Genomic DNA, 14,889 nt, shown 5'->3' with positions numbered 1-14,889 from the left:
TTTTACCCCAAAATATAGAACCCAACCCCAAGAATATTTTTATTCCTTAAAGTCGAGCATGTACAAGCTGAGGATGTGTTACTTTGTCTCAAAACATAACATCTATTATTTGTATCCAATATCTTTTGTGTTAAGAATAATTTGGTTTGTGTCTATCCCCGAGATTGTCAGTAGAAACACTTTACTAATAACCATGATTTATCAAAAGTTTTATTTCAGTAATGTAGTCTTCTTTTATTCTTACATATGATGAAAAGGCACATTGAAATCATCTTCAATGTTTGAATTACTGAGCCATACACAAGCAGTTGTTAAGTAGGATTGGATCATCCAAACACCCGAAATTTACCTTTTTAGCTAATTTTATTTATTTTCTTCGAAACCCAAAAGAAATTGATGTTTCAAATTAAGTTCTACTCGTCCAGTGTTTGATTTTTATTTTTAGCGTTTCTTACGTTGACTTGACTAATTTTGAGTCTCATACAACATTTACTTTTATTTTTTTCTGGACAGGTGTGAAAATACTAACCATAAGGGTTTAAAGCTCCACTGATTTCAATGGACATACTCTATGATAAGGCTGGTTTCCAGATGCTATCAAGAAGACAAGAGTCACACTCTGCCAAACGGTGGAAATAAGAGAAGACTAGATGGAAACATATATAAATCCTCGCATTACTTTAAAAACATTTGATAAAATTACTCAGAGAAGAATGTATGGATACCTTCAGGACTACTGTGTGATAGTGAATTTGGAATCAGATAAGGACACTTAAAAGGTCATGCTATGCATAGAGTACTTGGTCATACTAATAGTCCCTTAGAAATTTGGAAGATTCCGATGACAATTTCTATTGATTTTTAAATAAGGCTTTTACAGGGGTTTCAAAGGTAATTATTTTCAGTGGTTTAAGGCGTATTTACAAGGAAGGTTAATGCAGATTGCAATTAATAGCATTATAAGTGCTGTATCCGAAGAAAAATGTGGAGTACCGCAGGGACCTGTAGGCTTTAACTTCCTGGTGTGTGTGTGTTAAGAAGCTTGCAATAGGATAACAATAGTGGAAGCGAGCCTCAACGATCTTATAAATCGAACAAACGATGCTCTACGAAACTTGAATAAATTTACTGATCTCAGTTTTCTGGGTTGTTTGTGCAAGTAAAACCAATTATTTGAGTTTTAGCCATACTACTTTTATGATTAATTTTTGGAAAAATACTCATTTCGGGGGGTTCGGTAATTAATCAAGTTCTTAAAACGAAGTACCTGCGGTTGTTTTGCTAATTTTAAATGAGATAAGCATTCTGAAGTTAAATCACCTAAGGCTGCGAGAGGCCTAGGAAAGCTTTGAAGATTTCATCGTTTGTTCCATCATCTGTGTTAAAGATTGTTTGCAGGCCAAAGGTCAATCATTCAACCTTATACTGCATACGGATTTGACCTCTGGACAAATAATTTTTTATAAGCAAGTAATATATAGCATGTAATTCTATTAATTGATAAAAATAAAGGCTATATATGTATCACGTCTATACTTAGAACAAGTCTCTCTTGGAACATCCACCTCGATCGGCCTTCTGCGCAAACAAGCCGGTAGTCATAGTTCACTGCGAAGGCCTTCTACAGCCCATCTTGATTATGCCCCTTTACAAGTCATGCATTGGATCCATCGCTGAATGTATATATATATATATATATATATATATATATATATATATATATATATATATATATATATATATATATGAACCGGAAGCCCGGCGGCTTAGTCGCCGGGCCCCGGCACTCGGCAGGTTTCTATATATAGATTCTCATTGTCGCTTGCCTTCTAAATGCAGACAATTTGAGCCTTTTCTTGATGTCACAACCTCCAAATCGACCTTAAATTAGAAGTGGTGCCTTTGCAAAATTAAATTTTTTTTTTTTATTGGACTTCTAACTTTTGCCTAAGCTTGTCGTTTGTCATTATGAAAGACATATCGCCAAACGAAAACTTCTTTTTCTTTCAACGATTTATCTAGTCCAGGTTTTTGATTTTACAAGGTATGGAAAGCATTGACGACCACCTTTGTTTCTTTTAATTCTTGCAGGTGGGGGGACAAAAACTTATTTTTCTTTCAGCGATTTATGCAGTCATTATGTCTGATTTTCAAAGGCGTAGAAAACATTAGTGTCTGTACCCTCGACAAAATCCTAGATCAACTCATCATCACTATTATTTTCAATTTGTATGCCTCGTTACACATCAATGCATCTCTTATAATTATGAAATGAGTCTCGCCAAACCTTTGTTTTTTAACAAAGGTATGGGGCACAAGGCAGAATTCTATATATAGATTCTCACTGTCGCTTGTCTTCTAAACGCAGACAATTTGAGCCTTTTCTTGATGTCATAACGTTCAAATGGACCTTAAATTAGAAGTGGTGCCTTTGTAAAATTACATTTTTTTTATTAGACCTTTAACTTTTGCCTTGTCATTATGAAAGACATATCGCCAAACCTTTGTTTATTTTAATTATTCAGGTGGTGGGACAAAAACTTGTTTTTTCCAACAATTTATCTAGTCCAGGGTTTTGATTTTACAAGGTGGCATTGGTGACCACCTTTGTTTCTTTTAATTGTCCAGGTGGTTGAGACAAAAACCTCTTATTTTTTCTTGGCTTGTCTTTTGTCATTATAAAAGACATATCGCCAAACCTTTGTTTCTTTTAATTTTTTCAGGTTGTTGGACAAAACTTCTTTTTCTTACAACGATTTATCCTGTCCATATTTTTGATTTTCAAAGGTATAGTAGGTATTGATGACCTTATTCATATCAAAATCCAAAACCCAATCATCATCACTATCATATTCAATTTGTTTGCTTCGTTACACCTCGGCTTATCTTTCGTCATTATGAAATACATATCGCCGAGCCTTAGTTTTTTTTTTTTTAACAAAGGTATGGTAGGCATTGATGACCTTATCCATGTCAAAATCCCCCCCCCCCTTGCTTGGGCAAAAAGTTCTATCATTAGATTTTCTGTGACTTGATTGCTATATCAACGCCTGGATCAAGGCATCTTTGAAAAGGATCGGACGACACTTGGTCTGTCTGCCTTAAGTCTTTAGGGAATTGTCTAGAGTGTTTGGTGTCACCCTAACTTAAAAGGCATTTTGAAGCTTGTCATCTCGTAAATCGTTGAAGCTTCAAAAAGTGTGCGCGTCAAAGCCTGTTTCTTATTCAATAACTAAGCAAAAATCTTGAAATGACTCCGATAACACATACGCCTTAGGGTTAGTCGCGATTCTAGAAGGGTTTGAAAAGTATACAATTTTTAGATAATATTAACCAGTTATGATGTCGAAGAGAAAGCAGATAACTCTCAACAACTTTTTTGGTTCGGAAGCTAAAGCTAGGCGAGTAGATGCTGTAATTGAAGATAGAAATAATGAGAGTTTCCGTGTTAACAGTGATTCCAGCGCTTTGACTAATAGTGAGATTGTTTATGATTCATTAGCATAAATTGAAGAGTGTAGCCTCAAGCCTAACATAAACATCGACAAAATAATTACTTTCTACGAAAATGATATCGGAAGCTATATCGATAGACTTGAAAAACTGGATGATCGTACGCGATATCAATTGCTTCAGAACCCGTGGATTCCAACGTCTAACTACAGCTTCCCCTATTCAGTTCACAAGAAGCGGGGCAGGGACGAAAAGAGATTTTTCAATCGTGCTCGCTTGGAAGAATTTCATTGGCTAGTACTTTCAAATAAGATGAGGGGCTTATTCTGTAAATATTGTGTTTTATTTAACGTTCGAGGGGTTGGAGGTTCCAATCAATTGCAAAAGTTGGTGAAGAAGCCCCTCGTGACTTTTGCTAAGCTAACTGGAAAAGACGGTGACTTGGTGTCTCTCGAAAACAATCAGAATCACCGCGATTCAGTTGACTCAGGCAAGAATTTCCTTCTAAAATATAATAAACCTGAAACGAACATTTGAAGCCTTGTAAGCGAACAACGTAGCCAACAAGTGCAGGAAAACAGAGCGAGATTGAAGCCAATTGTAAAATCAATTGTTTTCTTGGGTCGACAGAACATTGCTCTTTGTGGCCATAGAGATGATGGAGAATTATTGGCAGAAAAGGACTCATTGACAAACGAAGGGAACTTTCGAGAACTTTTAAGGTACCGTGTAAATAGTGGCGATATCACTTTAAAACAATATTTGAAAGGCTCAGGTGCAAATGCTGCTTATGTAAGCATAACTACCCAGACTTAATTAATTAAATGTTGTGCCAAAGAGATTCTTATAGATATTCTTGCACGAGTTCATTCTGCCAAGTTCTACACAGTGGTTGTTGATGAAACAACGGATGTGTCACACAAGTCACAACTGAGTATTGCCCTTTACTACAATTACAATTGCACAAGACGTGAAGAGTTTGTTGGTTTTTTAGACCTACTCGATACATGTTACTCGGATAGCATTGGAAACTTTGAACCGACCATCAAAGGGGAAACGCTTGAAAATGTTGTGTTGGATTTTCTTCGATCTCTTGGGCTAGACTTCGAAAATTGTGTGGGCATAGGCACTGATGGATGTGCTATGATGGTTTCAGAACATTGTGGAGCTGTAAAAGAAGTTCAAAAGGTAGCAAAGAATGTCCTGCGTTGCCCATGTTTCAACCATGCTCTAAATCTTTCCATGTCAAAAACTTCTTCTATCCAGAGTGTTAGAAACTCCATCGGAGTAATAAAAGAAATATTTTATATTTTAGCTAGAGTAATGAAAGCACAGCTAACTGGCATGTGTGAAACGCGCTGGATCGAAAGGCACGATTCCTTAATGCAGTTTGTGGTAGAGCTCCCTAAGATAGTGGGAGCTCCTGAGATCATTAGCGACTGGGTAAAATGCATAACTGGAGCAAAAGAAAAATCCTTATTGACTGCTGTCACATCCTCCAACATGATAGTAACCATTTACTCTCTTAATTATATATCTGGACTAATTTTACCAGTCAGTCAGCTGTTCCAAAAGAAGAGCTTAGACCTCGCGTCTGCAGCAAGTCATGTTAACGACCTTCTTACCCAGCTGCAAGTAAAGCGTCGGGAGAGTGAAAGCGAGTTTAAAAACACATTTGACGAGGTAACTGAAATGGCAACTGAGCTAGGTTTAGAAATAGCAGTCCCAAGGATAGAGAAAAAACCAACAAGTCAGATTAATGTACCACTCAGTTCATACGAGGAATATAAAAGACGGCCAGTTTTTATTCCCCTGTTGGACACAATCATTTCGGACTTAGAAAGCCGTTTTTCCGTTGAAACGCTGGACACTTTTAAGCTCAGTATTTTCTTGCCAGTAAATTGTATGGAAACGAACAAACAACAATTCGCTAATACGATTCATGACTTGTCACAGCGATACTGGTCAGTAATGGGTTTCCCCTCCCAATCGGTTTGTGAATCTGCCCTCGCCGAAGGAGTGACAATATGAAAAACTCGGTTGCTTCGTCTGAGAGAAAGCAATGCAGGCACAGGTAGAATACCTGAAACACTAGGGGAAACTTTACAGAAACAGAACTGCGATGCTGATATTTTCCCGAATATTTCAGCGCTCTTTCAGATTCTCATGACCCTACCTGTCAGTGTTGCATCTGTTGAACGAAGTTTTTCTACCTTGAGAAGATTGAAAACGTGGCTAAGAAATAAAATGACGGAGGAAAGACTCATCGGACTTGCCCTTCTTCATGTTCACCGTGATATTGACATAAGTGTAGAAAGTGTTATTGATAGATTTGCTAATAGTGGAAATAGGAGGCGAGAATTTGTTATATAATATTGATAGTGTTTCTATAAATGTATTTTTGTGGATAGCTCTACACAACCAACAGCTAAATGACGAATAGAAGCAGAGACATGCAACTTTCAATATCAGCAAGGTACGTTAGACTTAATTTTGAATGGGAATTGTTCGCAACTATTCGCCCCCCCTTCCTAAAATCCGGGATCCGCTACTGGATGCAACACGTCCAACAAGATAGGTAACAATTCTAGACTTAGAGCCTCAAATACAGCGAAATGCAGCAAAACAAGTTCTGTGATTAGTTCGCTGTTCTGCACTAGAACTCAATTACAGCTATGTGAATCGTGGCTAACTGGATTTCTATACAATTTACATCTGCGTTCTTAAGGTCAACAGATTTTCCATTGAGCATAACCTTAGTACAACTAATATCAGGCCTAGAGTGTTAATGGTAAGAAAAATACTGTCTAGTTCCAAAATAGTAGATATATTACTGTGACTGTCCGAAATACCTTTTTTTCTCCTTGGATTTAATCAGCGCTGCAAGTCAACGTTTTCAGTTTAATGCAAGGTTTGATCATGACGGGTTAGGTTAGATTAGGTTTGGTTTTCAACAACCCATTTCTGATATTTATAACGAAATTTAACCTAACCTAAACTAACATAATCTAACCTAACTTTAACTTTTACCATCATAGCTTGCATAAGACTGAAAAAGCTGACTCGCAAAGCTAATTGAATCCAAGCAGAGAAAAAGGATTTTCGGGCATTCATCAGGGAATGCCGACATTAACCAGATTTGGGACATTCACGGTAACAAATACATTCAACATTGTTAGGATACACCCAAACAGTGAGAAATATGTTGTTTTATGCTTACTTTGCACCAATAGAAGAGGCACGGGGTCTGGATCTCAATGAAAACTGTGCATCGGGCATCTCTATCGCTATAACTCCATCTTTTCCATAAACAACGGCTGCTGAACAATCAGCATTCAACTCAAAGGAGGTTACATCAAAGTTAGGTGGACATGTAAGCACAATAGTCTAAAAATTAACATTAAAAAATTTACGACAAAGGAGTTTATATAATAAATAGATCACTAACTGAATTTCGTTTCACAAAGAGATACAACAACAAAAATGCACCATGTCTTGGGCTCTCGAATCTTATGCTTGTCCAAGGAACCCGACTACACTAAGACATACAATGCAAGTTACATAAACACAAAATGAAACAAAAAAGAAAGAAAAGAAAAAGTGATTATAAACAGATAAATTATAAATAGATTTTTAAACCTGAAACACTTAAAGCTTTGGTGGCCATGTGTTTAAACTCTGTACATCAACGGGTAAATATTATCAGAGTGTGCCAGTAATGGCGCAGTGTATTTATCTTAACTTGAGGGGCCCGGGGTCCAATTCCAGCTGCCACAGGGCAGACGGAAGACTTTTTTAGTCCAGAAACGCTGTTAGTCCATAGAATAGATACACCTTAGCAGCTGAAATTGGTAACATAATAAACCACCAAATTTTTTTTCTTAGGAAATACAATCAAAAGTTAGCAGCTTAGAAGAATATGAACTTAAAAAAAACTACTTCACATACTGACCAATGCTTTGGGTAGCGCAGACCCCAGTCTCCTGATTCCCTGCCTTCGGCCAGGAGTGCAATGCGTCATTGGGGGCAAACTATCCTTCTCTTTCGGTATCTCACCTCTAAATTGCTCCAGGTCCCCAATTACAGCTGGTTAGATTCTGGCTGAGCTTACAGTCACACCGCTGAAACCCCCCCTCCTTCCATACCAAACAATCAGCGACACCAGGACTCAAACCCCTCCCCTTACGGACACAGGATTTCAAATCTATAGTGCTAACCCCTCGGCTATTTCGGCTCAGGAAGATGGACGGTATATATTGAATATCTTAGGCATCACTGCCAATAGTGTTGATAGCTTTATGTTCAGATCTTTTACCCACAAAAAATGCACCTTGGGCAGTGCTTCTATTACCAGGAAATTTTCTGTGAAATTCCCCAGTTTTCCTTGAAAGAAAACTGAGTTCTCCAAAACTCCAAAATTTTCCAAAAAAACATTGTCTCTCCCCTAGACCTCAGAGAAACTCAAATTTCGCTACTCCCTAGAATCTCCTCGAAAATCAAAATTCTTCTTGAAAATTCACTTAAATGTTCAGGTTCTTGAATCCGGTCCTTTTCCAATTCTTGAAATGATTCCGCTTTTCGCTTACAATACAATTCACCTTTTCGGAAATTTGTTTACTTTTCAAATAAAGCCATAATGTAGAACTTTGTTGCTCTTTGCTTGCTGAATATTATAAACATTTTTGCATAAGTAAAAAATTATCAAATAATTATAAAGCCAGTAAATAAAAAAAAATTTTGATCTATTATGAACATTATTTTTTAGTGATCAAAAAAATTATGAATTCATGCATTTATTGCGTTTTCATTTTGGACTGTAATACAGTCAGCATCTTGCCAGTTAACAAAATGGAGTTAATTCAAACCGAACTGCTATACCTGAGAAAGAAACTTGAAAATAAACAACCAAATGAAAGAAATAACAAAACAAATGAATAAAATATTAATACTAAGTTGTCAATTCACGAAAATGTAGAGGGGGGAGGGGTAGTTTTCCAAATATAGAGGGGGAGGCGTATTTTTCCAAATATAGAAGGGAGGGGAGAGGGTAATACGTTGCTTTTTTTCTAATTTTTCAATGGAATAAGCCTATCGAAAAAGGCATTTTTCAATGACAGTACCACAAAAAAGGTATTTTTCAAAATATATGAGAGGGCAAAAATTCAGAGGGGGGAGGAGGACAAAGATGAACCCCTCCCCCCCCCCATTCGATGCCACTTGCAGATCTTAAAAAAAAGAATAACTCTAGATCTTGGAGAAAGGATGAATTTTCCACATGTTTGCAAGTATGTAAGTAAGGAATTATCTATGTACACACATATCTACAGCACAAAAATATATAGACAGATCCACATACAAAACTTTAACACATTCCCAAATGCACAGGGCTAGAAAACCCAGGAGGACATGGGTCTAATATCAGTTAAGCATGGCGTGTTAAACTTTCAAGTGTATTTACTAACCTGAATATTTTCACTGCTTTGATCAATCACTTGGCAAAGAATATTTCCATTGGTGTGGTCCCAGACGAAACATTTTGAGGTTGAAAAGCCCAAAATCTGAAATGGGTGTAGCTTCTGATTACCAGTTGCATATGTATCTTTGCATTCTTCAAGCTCGGATAAAATCCTTAACTTTTCTAATTTATGTTGAGCTTCCAACATCCTCAAAACACTTGATCATTTAGCCTGAAATAAATCAATAATTATAACCCTTTGCCAGAACTGCAATAAAAAATTGTAAAAAAAGGGTACTTGTTAATTAAACTAAACACAGTCAAGAAGTTTGCTGAATGCAAGATCTGAGAAAAACGGTTTCACAGCCACAAAGAAAAATGACGGGTGACAGAATGCATTGGACTTGTATAGTTTGGGCTATATATTTGCATATTAGAGGGGAAGGGTGGGGGTTAGGTTAGTGGTGCTGTCCCAATATTTTACCACCACCCCCCCCCCTAACGTGCAAATATATATCCCAAATTATATTATTATATTAAGTAAAGATTATATTTCATTAGAGATTAACTTCAATTCTTGGGTGTGTTTTGTTTAATTAACAAACACCAAAAAACGATACAGAATATTTACAATAGTCAGTACAATTTTGAACAACAAAAGCATTTATAATAAGAAAAATAACCCAATTATACGTTGCATTTATCTCATTGGAAAGGAATGTCTGCAGTTGTAACAATTCATTGTAAAGCCAATACAGCTGCGCATGCTCACTTACACCCCATTCTATCCAGAGCTTGACACGGTGGTTCCTTCCATCAAATTCCCATTTCCCTTAAATCTTTACTTTTATAAAATCTTCTGAACCCATTTGAGGACGTTCAACTTTTTGTTTGGAGCTGGCCGAAAAATATTCAAAACGAAACTTGCAAAAGAAGTTGAATCAAAACATTGCAATCCCTTACTGACAGCTATTTGCAGCACCAGTCAACCAGCAGCTAACACAGCTGTGTAAACCCTAATGTCCCTGTCTTTTCAAAGCTCAAATCCTTATTCTCTCCCTTGAAGTTCTCCTTCCATTTAAGATTTTTTTTTTTTCGTGATCTCTTCTGCCCCTTTGAAGGAAGTTGTGTTCTTTGTTTGACCCCAGCTCTATAGCTAAAAAAAACATAGTTTTTGGGAATCTATCATACTCCATCCGTAAAACATGACCTAGGTTTCTAACCTTTTTTTCAGTATAGCCCTAGTTACATTGCCCAACTTCACATAAGAATTTTGAAAAAAAATAAAAAATTAAGGGCTTATAACTTTGAAAAATATTTCTCAGTCCCAAAAGTGAGTAGAATATTTTCGGCTTAATTTCAATCTTTCTACTGATATATAATTCTTCACAAATAACATTCTTCAGTTATCAAACTATAAAATAATACTAATAGTTGTAGTAGCCTAGTAGAAAATCAGCTTCAAATAAAGATTGTTTTCAGTAAATGTTCTGGTCTTCAGAAGCAAGGGCTTAATTTTGTCAAAATCCTGGGGGGGGGGGGGCAAAGTAGGAGTCAATTTTCCCAAGTCAAGTGAAAATCACCATGTGAACAATGGACTGTATAGTACGATAAAGGCAAAGGTATGCTAAAGAAAACTTATCTGTTTATGTGGATGCTAGAATTATGTAGGCATATCTTAGTTTTGACAATATTTTTGAAGACACTAAATTTAAGCTGGGGGCGGTTGACCCCCCCCCACCCCTGTCCCATAGAAAATTACACCCCTGTTAAGAAGGAAGGGGGGGAATTTAGCCCCACTCATCTTAGTTTTTAAATTGATATTCAATCCCTTTTGATTTCTGGGAATATTTCTGGCCTATGATATTATTATGAAAGTAAAGAGTAACATTAAACCTAAAATGAAAAGAACGTATTCCATATAGGAGGGGACTGCCTCTTCCTCACCCCCAGCACCCTCCTCATGGTGGTAGAAACTTTGGAGGATGCTCATTCGATCGGAAATTGAGAGTTCTGGTCCTTATTTTACAAGTCAAAAGAGACTGGAGGCCAACCAGCCCCTGTCCTAAAACTGTTTGTTTTTTCAGGGGGAATTTTTCGGAGGGCGGGGGGACGCTGGCTCCCTGTAGTTAGTACTCTTAGTTGTTCCTAAGATATTGTAGATACATCCTATTGATACCTGGATGTACCTAGTGTTTTGATTTAGTTCAACATCCCCCTCAATATTCCCTGAAGTTTCACCTTCATTTTCTTAGCCTTTTTGGACACACCCAGGATCAAATATTCTTCTCTTTCCCAATAATAGTTCCTGTGTATAAATAATGAACAAATTATATAACTTAAATCTCCTTACACTGAGAGATACCATAGACAAAGTTTTAAGAGAAGAACAGTCCGGTTTTAGAAAAGTTAGAGGATGTGTTGACCATATTTTCACTCTTAGGCTAATAATTGAGAAGGGCCTGAGTTTTCAAACACCTTTGGCCCTCAGTTTTATAGATTATGAGCAAGCGTTCAATTCTATTGATAGAAGAGCTATAGTAAAGGTTTTATCCTTGTATGGTATACCAGACAAATACATTAAAGTGATCAGTGCTATGTGCGAGAGTAACACTGCTGCGGTTAAGGTAGGAAATGAGGTTAGCAGCTGGTTTTGCATTAAATCAAGAATTAGCAGGGTTGTTTTCTACCCCCTTTATATGGATTATTTTCATCGACTTTGGCTTAAGAAGCACAGAAAGGGTAATGGAAGAACACGGACTCAAAAGGTGAGGAAAAACTTTCCTGGACTTAGATTATGCTGTGAATTAAAGCATCCTAGATGAAAGGGTGAGCAAAATGAAGGAACTTTTAGAGGTTTTGCGAGTTCAGGGTGCTAGAATAGGTTTGAAAATTAATGTTAAGAAGACTAAGTCACTAAGGCTAAGAATAACTGAAGATATTAAAAGGTGACGTTTGGTAATGAAAAGATTGATCAGGTGGGCAGCTTCACTTACCTTGGTAGTATTATTAGTAAAGATGGTGGGAGCAGTGAAGATGTCAAAAGCAGAATAGCCAAGACTCAGGGTGTTTTTTCACAATTAAAACAAGTTTGGAAGAATAGGAAGATAAGTCTGCAAACCAAGATTAGAATATTAGAAGCTACAGTGATGACAGTGGTCAAATATGGCTCTGAAGCATGGACGTTCCGAAAAGCAGATGAAGATTTGCTAGATGTTTTCCAGAGGAATTACTTAAGGATTTTTCTGGGTACCTGGCTGACTGACCGTATTTCAAATAATAGGCTATACGAAAAATGTGGTTCAATACCGCTCTCTAGGACTATAATGACAGAAAGGTTGAGGTGGCTAGGGCACATTGTGCAGATGAAGGATGACAGATTTCCAAAGATTGTTCTTTTTGGCCAACCGTCTAGAGCTAAACGGAAAGCAAGTCGTCCTCGTCTGGGGTGATAGGACGTCATAAAGAAAGATTTAAAAGAAATGGGAACTTCGTGAGAGGGTGTAAAAAGGGAGGCTTTGTATAGATTGGGGTGGAGTAGAAGCGTGCGCCAAGCGGCTTGGTGCTGCGGTGAGTTGTTAGTAGTAGTAAATCCCCTTCTCTGGGACTGTGGCATACCCAGAGACATGGCTATTAGACCTTTTGACTATTTTGGGTCAAATTGTTATTTCAAAATTATTATCAGTATTGAGGGGCCATCTAAAAAGAGCAAGGGGGTCCCTTTGCCCTCCAAGCACTTTTCAACATCTGCCTCTGTTCTTGGATATTGCTGATGTGCACTTTTGACAACCAGCATGCACATAATGTGTTTTAACTTTTTTCAGCATACCCTTAATATTTCCTGAAAGTTTTCCCTAATTCCCTAGGCCTTTTTGGAGACCCAGGATCAAACATGCCCCGTTTCCCCAACAAAAAACCTTATATTTAAACAATGGGTAACTTGAATAAATTCCAGCCTTTGTCCAGAAAGTATGTGTATGTGTGGGGGAGGGGGGGAGGGGTATGTCATCCCAAAGCACAGTAAAAAAAAGTAAGTAATTGGACTAACAACACTTCTTGACTTCTAAGGTCCCTGCATCAGCCATGCAGTGTGCTGCTACAGCCAGGTTTTATCTCTGGTTCACACATTACCAAGCTAAGGTCAAACCTACTGCACCACCAAAGGACAAAAAAGGTAGTAAAAATACTAACCAAAGTTAACCCAAAAAAATGTTACCATAAATTGGCTTGAACTTGCATCCTTAAAACCCAAAAATCTCTTAGCCCCAGCTCCACAGTGACTAAAGAAATGGCAAACTTTGCTTGACCTAGCAGGGTCATTCCTACAGAGTGACTAAAACTTAGATCTCCCTCCTCAGGAAGAGAGTTCAATAGCCACTGTACCGCAGTAACTCCGAGAGGCACAGTTATTTGACCTTTTGAATATTTTCAATGAAATGGCAATCTGAAAATTTAGATTAGATATCTTAGGGGGAGGGCAACTAAAAAGATAGTGAGGAGAACTGGTTGCCTTCAAATCACTTTTGACATTTAAAAAGGGCACTATAACTTCCAATTTCCAATCAAATAAGTCCCCTCCAAAGTTTCTATGGCCATCCTTTCCATGGGAAGTACGGTAGCTCAAAAGTGGAACAAAATCACAAGTGGAGTAATGAAATAAAATACCAAAGATAAATGCTAACAAAGAAAAAATCTCAAGAGGTCATTTCCTTAACCAAGCCATGCTGAAACTTCTGAATTCTTTTCTGTTATAGTCAGATGCAAATCAGAAAAGCAGTACTTTATAGTTATCATGAAATTATTTTCCAACTTACATTTATTTTTATCAAATAGCAGAGACCAAAGAGGAGAAAGAGCAAAAATCTGAGGCATAAAACGGAAAGAGTACAACTTTGCTTGAATATGACAATTACAAGGAATCTTCAAAGACGTAGGCATCCCATATGCCTTATGGACTTTACTTGAAAAATCGTAGAATAATGACAAAAATGTTGATTCCGCATCACAACTAATAGGGAGAACAAGCTACACTAACTTGAAGCAAATTCAACCGTCTGATTACCTAAATTCATATTGGGAAAAGGGGTGTTACTCTTACAATTTAAAACAATAGCCTGGCAACTAGAACTTAATATCCAGAACTGTAATGTCATACACTTTGGATTAAACAACCCCAAGAGACAATATTTTATGGACTCCAATGATGGTTCCCAAAGCTGCTTACGACCAGTCACTGCAAAAAAGATCTGAGAGTCTTAGTTGATGATTAACCCAAAATTAATTTACACATGCAGCCTGTTGTAGCCAAAGCCAACCAAATGCTTGGCATAATAAAGAGAAAATTTTGAACTACATCCCCAGCAATGATTTCTAAGCTCCTAAAGAGTCTGATCTGACCTAAATTAGAATTCGGGATGTCCATTGCTACACCAGTTAACAAGCATCTCCTGCAGGCATCTTAGAAGATCATTTATACACATCAGAGACAATGCTCTTGCATTATCTACAGCTACAGTAAAGAGCCATAAGGCTTCAATGTATTACTTATATATTTTTTTTCTCAGAGCCTGAAAGTAAGACTAAGGTTATTATGTTATATCACACTTGCCAGCAATGATGAGACAGCTTTAGACACTGGTCAGTTATGATGGTAACTGAGCTCATTGGGTGCATCCCAAATTGTGCACCATAACTTGTCACACCAATCTCTGTCAACAGCTGACTTAAAGGTGTCAGTTCTAGGAGACATGACTGTATTCATGTCTATAGGCCAGTCACACAGTTGGAATAAAAATTGTTTTACAGCCTAGTATTAGCACGTTTTTGGTAAAGTTTCAGGGGGTCCCCTCTTGATCTTGAAAAACTGTCCATCTGGAATATGTTTGGGATGATATCTTGGTTACAGATCAATTTATATGCCATTAATACATCCCCACGCTTATGTTGGTATGTGAGAGTTGGTATTTTTAGCCTTTGGAGCC

At 37.3% G+C, this 14,889-nt stretch overlaps 1 protein-coding gene across 2 annotated transcripts in view; it reads right to left on the bottom strand.

The window, feature by feature from the left end:
* mbo (Nuclear pore complex protein Nup88) overlaps window positions 1-14,889 on the bottom strand; it is a 56,999-nt gene that overhangs the window by 35,850 nt on the left and 6,260 nt on the right. For both annotated transcript variants that reach the window (XM_089096800.1, XM_089096801.1), the window contains 2 exons: window positions 8,916-9,140; window positions 6,674-6,840 (listed from right to left, as the gene is read on the bottom strand). In XM_089096800.1, coding sequence (XP_088952926.1) covers window positions 6,674-6,840; window positions 8,916-9,116 — 368 coding nt within the window. In that variant the 5' untranslated portion in view covers window positions 9,117-9,140. Of the gene's footprint in view, window positions 1-6,673; window positions 6,841-8,915; window positions 9,141-14,889 lie in introns of those variants that run through there.

This window comes from Artemia sp. Qi Xiang Cuo, chromosome 11 (assembly GCF_049724085.1).
Source record: "Artemia sp. Qi Xiang Cuo chromosome 11, ASM4972408v1, whole genome shotgun sequence".
NCBI classification, from domain to species: Eukaryota; Metazoa; Arthropoda; class Branchiopoda; order Anostraca; family Artemiidae; genus Artemia; species Artemia sp. Qi Xiang Cuo.
This window is presented reverse-complemented; position numbering and strand designations above follow the sequence as displayed.